Source organism: Betta splendens, chromosome 10, assembly GCF_900634795.4.
Source record: "Betta splendens chromosome 10, fBetSpl5.4, whole genome shotgun sequence".
NCBI lineage: Eukaryota > Metazoa > Chordata > Actinopteri > Anabantiformes > Osphronemidae > Betta > Betta splendens.
The window spans coordinates 11,330,270-11,342,537 of NC_040890.2; the positions used below are offsets into that span (position 1 = coordinate 11,330,270).

A 12,268-nucleotide genomic window follows, 5' to 3' on the forward strand; every position below is an offset into this window, starting at 1 on the left:
CTTTGTCTTTCGTTTGTATAAATTTGACTTTTATTACCCATTAAAGCCCAGCAGATGGCGCCACGAGATCACGAATAAAATGAAAATCTTCATTTGGCCTCGCTTATAAACATTGTTGCTCAAATCAAACAGGGCTTGTGTCTGGTCAACTCCAAACCATGTGGCTCTTCAGTATTTAATAGTACATGTGCACATTTCTGAATAAGGACAAATGGATGTGTCCAATAATGAGTCACCTTCATTATAGCACCCGCCTCCACTTTTCCAAGCTGTGACACCTTCGCCACAGAGTGCAGGCAGGTTGTTGTTGGGAGGTAATTCAAAGAAAGTAATGGCTGTGTTTCACAAGGGGTGAGCAAGAAGATGAGAGCAGCTTAATGCTCCGTGTAATGCATGTTAATGTAACAGGCACTGGGGCACCGCCGGCCGGAGTGCTTTGGGATTATTTATCACAAAACATTTGTATTCTTCCGATGGAAAACGCTTGATCCCGGATAGCTGCACACTAATCCTTCACTCCGTTAATTAAAAAGAAGGGGAAAGCAATGGAACTGGTGGTGGTGATTTTTTTCCTCTTTTTCAGAAATGTAATCATTTCTGAAGAAGCTTAACCATCTGCTTGAGGTTAAGTCTACAAGCAGATTGTGTTTTCTGCTTATTTAAACCTGGGGATTTCTGTTTTTTCACGAAAAGGGTGTGTGTGTGGGGGGGGGGGGGGGGGGGGGCATTTCCGGGGCTGCTTGGTGGAGGGTTACATCCTAAACTATTTCTCCCCTCACAAAAAGTAGTGTCACTCACGGTAAGAGCATCTTCCGTGTGATAGCGGCCAGGTTAAATTTAGAAGCGAGACTTGACCTTTCTTATTGTCCTTTTTAATACCAAACCTAACATGAATTATACAGAAGCTACATTCCACCTCCATCCCTGACGCCTCCAGTTGTTTTTCTCCTAAAGAGAAATGTCAGAAAAAGCCACCGTCGTGGAAGAATTCCCACTTCCCCGGTTCGCTGTGTTTCAAAAGGAGAGATCACAATAACGTCGGCGTGGCGCCGTGTCTCTGAGGACACAGCATCAGTACCGACTCCTGGTGAGGGCGCAGTCCTCTTGGATGGTGGGGAGTTTAGCACAGAACGCAGCATCCAGTGAAAAGGATGCCTCTAGGAAGTAGAAATGTTTGTTTTCTATCACTCTTTCTCATCTGCCTCTCGCGTCTCTTCTTTTTCAGTAGTTAACGAGCTCAGTGCTGCCCAGGGGCTATGGCTGTGTCTTCAGTCCCAAGAAGAGACTTTCCGCTTTTTTTTTTTTTTTTTAAGCCACCCCTGTACATTAGAATGCCGCTCATGTCTGTGTGGAGACGAGCCCGAATTCACAAAGGCACCTCTTAGCTTCTCCCTACCTCTCTCTGTGGTTCAGTGGTCGTTTAACAGACCAGGATTAACAGGAAAAAGATTAGATCTGAGAAAACATGTGGCACACTTTAAAGAGGCCATAGTGATCCTATAGTGCTCAGTGGGAGGACTTTGATCTACTCAAGTCACTCCTAGTGCAGTCAAATATTTTAGTCCTCGAAAACAACGCTCAGAATTAATGCTCCTTTTTGCGGCTCCCCTCACACTGTAAACACATCACCTATGATATTCATCTAATCCCAGCCATAATACCTGATTACAGACAAGTGTATGATTAAGGCTTTGTGACAGCGCTTTTATGTTGATTATGTTGATACATGTTCCGTCCTACTTACACGAATTAAACTCCTGTGATGCGCGTTTGTTTGAGAGTTTGTCTCTAATCATTTCAGCATCCATTCAAACATTGATTAAAATTGAGTATCCTGATCCATCAAAGATTCTTTTTGTGAACCCCAATTGATGCGTGATGATTAATGAATGGGACTGTTTTGCAATGTGGGCATTCATCTTCAAAGGACTCTCATTAAAACGCATTATAGAGTCCCAAGGGCGTTCTGTCAGCGGCCATTGGTGCACATGAGGCAAGAGTGCTTAGGCCCGTGTGTTTTTGTTTTCTGCATTGCAACATGTAATCGTGTAGCCCCTGGAGAATACTTCTTTTCTGAGGCTATAATAGGAGTTATAATAAATCAAGTAAAATAATGGTAGCTACCACTGCCACCTTGGGCCTGCAAGGCACTGTGGTCACCAAGACAAATTCTTACCCGGCCTAATCTGTTAAATGCAGCCTAGAAAACGAGACCCACAACACAATTTGTCCCCTAATCCAAATCTGGCTCTGACGTCTGGTGTCAAACTTGTGCCTCGTCTCTTTATTGGGTCAGGGGAACAGACACGGGGAAGTTAAAGGGTTAAGTCTCTACAGTAATTAGAGTCGCAGTTCGTGTCGGCGTCCTCCAATACGGAGCTGCATGAAGCTACGTCCACCCCCTCCACCTCTCCGTCTCTCTCTCTCTCTCTCTCTCTCTCTCTCTCTCTCTCTCTCTCTCTCTCTCTCTCTCTCTCACTCACTCACACACACATACCTCCCCACCAGCTCCTGCAAATGTCTAATACACTGGAAAATCAAAGCGCGAGCCCCCCCTCGTTCACACACCACTGGTGTTGCGCGTGGAGCACAACACAGAGAGCGGCTGCTTCACTCTCCTTCACTTCCGATTAACTAAGAAATAAAGTTATCCAGAATCATAGACTTGAAACTTATGGCAAAATATTTTAGTTAGGAACTGGTTTTGCTTCTGCGTTTACTTTTTTTTTTTTAAACTGAATGACTTTGTGAAGCGAAAGATGTCTGCGTGAAGTGATTTTACGCACGCCACTGAAATGGATCACAGACTCTCCAGAGGAAGCTGGGTTCCAGTAACGGGACTGGTTATAAGTCTGCTTCTGTGTGCGTGTGTAGTGGACCTGGTTCTAGCGCAAATTCGCTACTCCATCCCCGAGGAGCTGGAGCACGGAGCTTTCGTGGGAAACATCGCCGAGGATCTGGGCTTGGATGTGGCCAAGTTGTCCGCTCGTCGCTTTCGCATAGTCTCCGGTGCAAAGAAGCAATATTTAGAAGTCAACTTGGAGAACGGCATTCTCTTCGTCAACGAAAAGATAGACCGAGAGGAGCTGTGTGAACGAAGCCCGGGCTGTTTTCTACACTTACAAGTGGTTATTGAGAACCCATTAGAACTGTATAGAGTGGAAGTGGAGATTTTAGACGTGAATGACAACTCCCCCAGTTTCCCGTGGAGCGAGTTCAATCTAGACATCACGGAGTCTGCGGCGCCCGGCTCCCGCTTCCCGTTGGAGAGCGCGCAGGACCAGGACGTCGGCACCAATTCCCTGCGCTCGTACCAGCTGAGCGCGAACGAGCACTTCGTGCTAAATATTCAGACGCGCAACGACGGGAGCAAGTTCGCCGAGCTGGTGCTGGACACCCCACTGGACCGGGAGCAGCAGAAACGGCACGAAATGGTCCTGACGGCGTACGACGGGGGCGCACCGGAACGCTCCGGGACGGCGCTGATAACCATCACGGTGTTGGACGCGAACGACAACGTGCCCGTGTTCGACCGCCCGGTGTACCGGGCGAGCCTGGTGGAGAACGCGCCCAGGGGGACGCTGGTGCTGAAGCTGAACGCCACGGACCTCGACGAGGGCTCCAACGGAGAAGTCACCTACGCGTTTAGCGGACACGCGCCGCTCAAGGTGCGCGAGCTGTTTAGCGTTGACCCGTACACGGGCGAAATCCGAGTGAAGGGCACTGTGGACTATGAGAAAGCCGGAGTATACGAGCTGTATGTGCAGGCAAAAGACAGGGGCCCCTCGGCTGTGGCGGTGCACGGTAAAGTGCTGGTGGACATCCTGGACGTGAACGACAACGCGCCCGAGGTCATCCTGACGTCCGTGTCCACTCCTGTCCAGGAGGATGCGCCACCGGGCACGGTGATCGCCGTGATCAGCGTCATGGATCGGGACTCGGGAGAAAACGGCAACGTCGACTGCCAAATCCCGAGCAACGTGCCCTTCCAGCTCCATTCATCCTTTAAAAACTATTACACGCTGGTGACAAGCGAGTTTCTGGACAGGGAAGCGGTGTCTGAGTACAACATCACTCTGACAGCGCGCGACCTGGGCTCCCCTGCGCTCTCCACCAGGAAAACCATCCTCGTCCAAGTGTCTGACATTAACGACAACCCCCCGCGCTTCTCGCAACCTTCCTATACAGTCTATGTGACCGAGAATAACGCCCCGGGCGCTTCCATTTGCTCTGTAACTGCATTCGACCCCGATTCTAACCAGAACGCCTATCTGTCTTACTCTATTCTCGAGGGTCAGATTCAGGGCATGCCCGTGTCTACTTATGTTTCCATCAACTCAGACAACGGCAACATCTACGCATTGCGCTCTTTTGATTACGAGCAACTTCGGAACTTTCAGATCCTGGTGCAGGCGCAGGACGCCGGCTTCCCCCCTCTCGCCAGCAACGTCACCGTGAACGTGTTCGTCTTGGACCAGAACGACAACGCGCCCCTCGTTGTGTCGCCTCTGCCCAAAAACGGCACCGTCGCCGCGGAGGTGGTTCCGCGCTCCGTGGACGCCGGGTATCTGGTCACCAAAATCACAGCGCTGGACGCGGACGCGGGGCAGAACTCGCGGCTGTCCTATCAGGTGGTGCAGGCTACGGACCCGGGGCTGTTCAGCGTGGCCCTGTACACGGGCGAAATCAGAACTATTCGCCGACTGGTGGAAAAAGACGCAACCAGACACCGGCTGGTGATTTTAGTCAAGGACAACGGGCAGCCGCCGCTCTCCGCCACCGTCTCTATCGTCCTCACAGTGGTGGACAGCGTGCCCGAGTCGCTGTCCGATTTCGGAGACCTCACACTCAGTCCGCAGCCCCCGTCGAACCTCGCTCTCTATCTGATCGTGTCACTGAGCACCATATCGTTCATTTTCCTGGTGGCGATCATCGTGCTGGCGGCGGTGAAGTGTTATAAGGACCGGGAGAGTCTGAGCGGCTACAACCTGCCGCCGCTCGCCTGTTGCTGCTGCGGGGGGTTTCAGCCCGAGCCGCCGCCGGAGGTCTTCAAAAAATCCAACCTCAACTTGCAGATTTCGTCGGCGGCCAAAGTGCCCACGAACTGCATGGAGGTGAATGGAAACAGCAGTCTCTCTCAGTCATATTGTTATAAAGTGTGCCTGACTCCAGAATCCGCCAAAAGTGACTTTATGTTTCTGAAGCCATGCAGCCCCGGCAGCACACCGAGGAACAACGAGGCGAAGAGCGCGGATAACGCGTGGAACGCGCAAAGCCGGAGCGCGTCCGTGAACAACGGAGCAACGACTCCCAATGAGGTAGAGTGGAATCCGCGCACGGTGCGAGACAAAGGAGTCCGCGCTGCTCGCTCACATTCCCCCGTTTCTGCCGCCGTCACAAACAGACAGCATCTCCGTTTTCCATCTGATTTGAATCTACACTGTGACATTCTCCTATGAAGGTCAAATCACCCGCAGATTCTGGCTGAACTTCAGCTAAATGCATCATTTCCATCGCTTTCCCCTCAGTGCGTTTCACAGTATGCCGTCTCGGCTGTGCTTTTTATTATTTGGACTTATTGCAATAATTTATTCTAATTGTCGCGCTTATGGTGGTGTTTTGTTCCCGGGAAATGAAATGAGACGATGGGAGATTGCATTTTAATTGACACGTTAATGAAAGTGTAAAGCTCCATCTTCCAGCATATGCTGTGCACACACCGTGCTTTGTCATCTGTGTGGAAAGAAGTGAGATATCAATTACTGTGCAAGAGGAAGAAGAGTTGTAGTTCAAATTTCCTCCACTGTACAGATCATTTCCAGGTGTCTTCACCAGACGGTGTTGGGAAGATAAACAAATAAACAGATAGATGTGGGCACATTTTTATAATATTTCATCAACTTTATTCTAATTATTCGTGAACCGTGGGGTTATTGCCTGTCACAGAGCCCACAGCTTTATGCAATAATGAGACACATACACCTGCTTGTAGGACACCGCTGGTTCGAACTAAAAGTCAAGGTTATGTACGTGACGGACAAGATGAATGGCAGTTATTTGAATGAAGCTGTCTTGGTTTCAGACAGTTCTTGTTAGACCAGTCAGGTTTGCATCACGCCTTCCTGTTTCAAACTAACAACATAGGACAGATAACCTCACCAACTATGCCTCAAGGGCAAAAGCACGGCCGAGTCATTATACTACACACAATGTGGGGCTGTCCATTATTGATGAAAAATGGCAAATGGCCGGTTTTGGGAAGACAGGAGAGGACGTCGAGAGGGGAGGGGGCAAGGAGAAGGAGGGGGTGCAAGGACATGGCTGGACTGAGACGTGGGCCGCCTGTAGATCGGCCCTGGCGTTGTCCTCTGAATGCGAGGAAAGAGAGAGAGAGAGAGAGAGAGAGAGAGAGAGACGTGGCTTCATATTTGTCGAGCAAGGAGGAAAAGAGGAGGGGTGAAATAGAAGGAGGGGGAGGAATGAGACAAGCAGGGGGGAGAGAGGGGAGATTTACGAAGGCAGGATGTCTACATCAGTGTATTCTAATTCTAACAGACGGGGCAGTAGACCGTAAATGTGTGCGCATTGCTCATTGTCGTCTGCCTGTTTCCATCAAAAGGCAGAGGGAGAAAGACTCATAGCCCCGATACCAGACTCCACCAGGCGGGCGCTGAGAAATGTCAGCGCGGTCACGGGCACACACACCTCTGGCCACAGGGGGGATTTCGAGGTCACGGTGATTGTTCCGCCTGCAGCTACGCTCCTTCAGGAGAAAGTGTTCTTCCTGTCGTTAATTGGTCCCTCTAATTCACTGAGTGATGTCCCTCGGCGCGCCCACGCGAGTCGTCCTGGGGTCGTCGGCGACACATTAAATGTCAAAGGCAAATCACTACTGATGCTATGCTATATTTGAGCAACGGCAGCAAGTCCGCTGGCGGTGATGAATTGAACGCGAAAAGGGACCTTAAACACACACTCACGCGTGTTAAACACGGAGGACAGGTGCGCGTAAGAGCGTGAATGTTTTGGCTGCACGGCTTGTGCACACGGCGCTGCAAGGACCGCAAACTTTTCAAGGTTCTCAGAGACTTTTAATTAAAATCCTTGCTCGAGGAGCATCAGGCAAATATTAATGTAAAATGATGCATAAAATCCACAAAACAATGACGTGTGTAATTTTCCTAATTTCCTCCCTGGCACGGTTTCCTTTGAAGATTAAAATCATGTTTCGTTTCATCCCGGTGGGGTTCTAATTGGTTTTGTGCGTAGCTGGCAAGGAGTGTATTTTGAATACAGACTATAATAATACGCTTACGTCGCATTGTCCTTGTTAACAGCTTCAAGTGAATTAAGAGAGCGTGCAACCCATACTATGAGACTCAGCCCAGGAATAAATATCACTCGCGCGCTCTCTTTCACCCTTCCCTGCTGCGCAACAGAGGATAAAAGCAAAACTAAGTGACAGGCGAGTCGTAGCTGAAGCCGACGGCGCCCTCCCGCTCTCACAATGTCAGTTGCGCCAAACATCCACAAGGCGGCAGCCGAGATCCGCACGGAAACGGACTTGTCTCCATTTCAGGTCAAACGCAATGACAGACCGCTCCTCGTGCCAGTCATCACAGCCTGTACCGATGCGTGAAGGTCGAATCACCAGACATGGTTTTACCAGTTTTACCAGTATGATGAAAACCTCTTTGAATGAGAAAAGTGTCAGAATTAAGCTTCACTGTGTTGTTTAAATTCATTTGGAAGTAAATTGCGCCTTCCCTTTTTCCTGCAGCTGAAGCAGCCAAACACCGACTGGACTCTTACCAAGAACCAGAACTCCATCAAAAGGTTCGAGCTTGGTCTTTGACTGTAAAGCAGCCTTCTCAGTGCTGCACTGTAAACACCCCGCATTGAATCCCGTGGTGACTTTGCATTTGAATGACAGACTGGTGCCTTGTTTGCAGCTACAACTCTATCAACATGGACGGCACACTCATGCGTAAAGCCATGCATGCAGACCCGGAAAACTACGTCACCTCCATGGCACCGGGGCAGTACTGGACCTGGGGAACTCACATGAGGGGCGTGAAAGGTAAGGTGGACAGCAACCAGGGTTAAATAAGGACTCTAAACAAATTATTTTCCCGTTTGATGCTCCCACATTTGTGTTGTTGCAGTAGTTTTACCCCAGCGTCATTATGTTTCTGTTTCATGTCACTGTTTATTGTCCTTGTGGCACAGCACTACATTTGCTATGCAAATGTAATGAGCTCTTCAGTTGTAAGTCGATATGGTGTAATCAAGTGCTTGCCTTCCTGCTTGTCTTTCTCTATGCTACAGAATATAAAATGTCTCCTTCAACCAGTGGGGTCCCTTCTCGCCCGTGGACTCCTCGGTGCACACCTCCCCCGCAGCAGCAGCAGCCGTCCATCCCGCCCCACCCCCACCCGCCTCCTGACTACCACCACAACGTGTACATTCCCGGAACACCTTCGGGCTTCTGCACCCTGAGGCCCACAGCACAGCGGAGCGAGCTGGACGTCCACAACTCCTTCTCCACCTTTGGCAAGAAGCGGCGTCTTCAGATGTCCCCCCAGGGAGAGGCTGCGATTATAAATAATGACTTGTACAACGACTGACTTTTAATTGACTCCCTGGACGGATTATTAAAATGATGGATAGCCTTAAAATGAAAAAAAAGAGGACAAAACTATTCAGTAGAAAATTAATGGACACATGATTTACAGGTGGTATGAAAAATGAATGACGCTCCTCTCAGAGTAGGAGAAACAATGAATCAACTATTCTGGCTAAAATGCAAATGGTAAAACAAGTTCAATGGCTATTTCTGTGACATGGCGCTACAATATGATCCACGTGTCCATCTGCCTATTATTGTCATTATTATTATTATTTAGACAATCAAAGGAGAACAGCAGTTACACCCAAAATATTTATAAAAGCATTAGTGGACAATAATTTTTGCACATCCATTTATATTTTTTAAACGTTTCTTTCCTAACAGAGCTTGTGTGAAACAGTATAATTATGTATATGCAAGCTGCAACATACCACAGGTAATTGTAAAGACGTGGGATTTGTCCCACACATGTACTGTATACATTTATGAAAATAAAATATTTTTTTCATATGCTTTTTCTTATAATTCTGTATGTAAGAATGCATGTGTGGCCACTGGGTTAAATCCATACCAACACTTGTTCGATCAACATGTATTAAGCATTTAGATGTAAGTTTCCTAGATATATCTTTAATTAGCTCCAGTCAATTATTCTGGGTGAAAAAGTTCCACAGATCCTCTAACAGGAGTGAAAAGCTTTTCGTCGTGGTAAGCTGTTTTCCAGGGTGAGGAGTAAACACAGTAAAATGCTAACATATGCTAATTGGAGTGCTTGCATTTCCATTTGCCCGCAGAGAATAGTGGAGTTCATTAACTGAACAAACAGAACCTCCTCTCTCGAAATATCACTTTAATTAAGACCGCGAACACAAGTACAAGCGTCGGGGAAAGGGGAGGCTCAGCTCCAAATGCCATACCTGTATGTGAGCTATAGGGCCTGTGGCTTCTCTACTCTGTGCCCTTTTACATATTATTTCCCTGGGAATTAGTTCACACCATCAACAGATGGAAGTTGGCCACTGGCCAGAAACAAGTAGGGTAATTAGGTCGTCCTATGGCTCAGATTGAAAATAATTCTGTTAATAAGGAAATGGGTGTCCGTGGAGAGCACAGAGGGGAGCAGTCTAACCTTCTCTGCGGTAAGGTGATCCGTAGGGACGGCTGAAGGGGCAGCCATATTTAGGTCAGCTTGGCTTACTTTCAGATGAGCGAGTGAGGAATGAAGCTGTGCTCTTAAAATAGAGATGCGGGATTATTCTTGCCATCTCCTACAAGAGAAGCTTTAAAGTAAAGTCAAAATAATTTTATCGTCTTTGCAGAAACCACAGGTATATGTACGCCTCTGGGTACAGACTGTGGTTGGAGGGCACCACTCTGCTCATGCGTATCACTCACTCTGTTTCTCATCTTGCCATCGTACACCACTCAAACAAGTTGCTGCGGTAAGTTTTCCCGGGCGCTGTCCATCGCAGTGGTGCTGAAATTGTTGGTATGTTCTTTTCAAGCCCCCTGTCAGTTGTGCAGTTGTCCACCAGAGGGCGCATATCATGCACCTAAATGCTCACCCGTGTGATTTGAGAGATGCAATGTTGTGCTGGCACCTTTTCTACACAGATTCAAGGAACACCAGGTCACTGTTGACACCTTTATAACCTGCCTGCACAGATCAGTCATCTTTAATTCAAATACAGATGTCCTTCAGGTAAGCAAATTAATGACTCAATGTGAAGATGTTCAGTACATAAGTACTTAAGAGATTATCATCACTGTACTGTATGTATTGTAATGTAACAAAAACAATTAGTGTTACAAACAAAAAAAAAACAAAAATTTAAGACAAGTCAATATTTAGCAAAATATCTTTTTAAAATAGTATCTTTAATATATGACTGGGTTTAATGACACACTGAGGTGTTGCTTATCTCTCACTTGTATTTTAAAATTATAGTTTGCTTGTGACAACCTAGGGAATTACCTAAAAATATAAAAAATAAATTAAATAAATATGTTTAAATATATAGAGACTATAAATACTTGTATGCTAAGCAATTTAATACCAGTCACTGCGAATGTTTTTGTCTTTATTTCCTAGTTCAACATAATAAATACTTATGATAAGCATTTGCTCTCTGCTGAACTAGCACCAGATGCAACCAGCAGATGGCGTCAATGAGAAACAATCATTTATACTCAGATGGTGAGTTAGAGAGTAGCATTCTGTTTCACTGTCTCGCCATAAATGCAAGCTTGACTAAATATAAAAGTGGTAAATGCAAATATAAAAAACAGAAATGAATGAAAGAACAGGCAGGAGAGCCAGTGTTGTGTTCTTTATCTGACATTGTATGTTGTTAATTATTTCTATATATCTTGCAGTGTTTCAGTTTGATCCTGTTTTCATACTTTGCATGTTTGACTTTCAGGCCAGGGCGGGATCTCACTAACACAACAAGCCAATCAGCCAACAAGGCGAATCGAGCTGCTTTTCCATTGGTCAAAACAGGTGTCAGTCAATGGTTTAACGTAAAGGCGTTAACTTTTCACTGTGGCTTTTCCGGAAGTGTCCACCGGTAAAGTTAAAGACAGAAACGAGAAGTGAAGAGACGTCAAGAAGGTTTTAAAAGGTGGCTCATGGCGTCTCAGGTACGTAAAGTTTGTCTGTTGCGTGTTGGTAATTAAGAGTGAGATTTAATTCAACGGGTCAAGATGTGAAACAAGTACTGTAGCACCGTCACCATCAAGCTAATACTAGCGAACAGTATTCAGGACATGAGCTGCAAGTTCAGGGACCGACGGAGGGAAGCAATGAACTGAGGATGACGGTGATCTGATGCAGACAATTACACAGCGACGCTGGAGATGCAGTTTGTCGAAATGCAGTTCTGCACCAACACGTCACTGGTCACAAAACTGTGTCATTTGTGTCTCACTCAGGCTCCAACTTACTGTTTTACCACTGTGAATAGTTTGTAAACAGACATTTCAAGTGTTTGAACGAGCAAAACAAACACCGTAACCTCTTACTCTTTACTTTTATATAGTTTTACTTGCTTTGTAATTCACTTGCAAGTCACTTTGGATATGTTACATATTTACTGTTGTGTGATTAGGGGTTAATGACTTGCAGCTGTTACTGTATATTATCCTGCTGTTGCAGGATCCTCAGTGAGAGCAGCAGCGATGCCAGAGGAGACTCCAACCATTGGAGGAGCTCCAGCTTCCAGAAGAAGGGGACCACTGCAGACAACCACCGGCTGACTCGCCTCCAGCTCTGCTGCCACACACTTTCATCTGCAGAATCTTCTATTATGCCTGATCTAACGAGCATAAAGGAACCCCAATGCTACTCTGTATTATCAGCATAAATCTGGAAAAGTGTGTGCATGTTTATGTCATTTCTTAGTTTTGTGACAGCATATCAATTCCATACATATACAGTTGCAAACCCTGTTTGTCAATTCGAAACCTCCACATTTTCTGTGTATTGAATGACCCTGATTTCAATTCACCTTTTTTCCTTGGCTTCATGACTTTCTGCTGTGTTTGCATCAGCTGGTTTAGAGTGAACAGTTTGCTGTCTTCTAATTTTCTTATTTCACAGTGACCAGTTCACCTGAGATGAATCCCACTGAGGTATTT

At 46.8% G+C, this 12,268-nt stretch overlaps 1 protein-coding gene across 2 annotated transcripts; it reads left to right on the forward strand.

Moving 5' to 3' along the window:
• Positions 1–2,533: 2,533 nt before the first annotated feature.
• Positions 2,534–9,139, forward strand: si:ch73-233f7.1 (uncharacterized protein LOC100537710 homolog). Of its 2 annotated transcripts, XM_029166013.3 has the most exons (5): positions 2,534–5,114; positions 5,205–5,318; positions 7,781–7,836; positions 7,953–8,080; positions 8,329–9,139. In XM_029166013.3, exons 1-5 carry the CDS (start codon positions 2,796–2,798, stop codon positions 8,625–8,627), a joined length of 2,916 nt encoding a protein of 971 aa, XP_029021846.1. In that variant the 5' UTR covers positions 2,534–2,795; the 3' UTR covers positions 8,628–9,139. The 2 variants fall into 2 exon arrangements, with proteins under 2 accessions (XP_029021846.1, XP_029021845.1); XM_029166012.3 differs by having other exon boundaries at positions 2,534–5,318.
• The last annotated feature ends 3,129 nt before the right edge of the window (positions 9,140–12,268 follow it).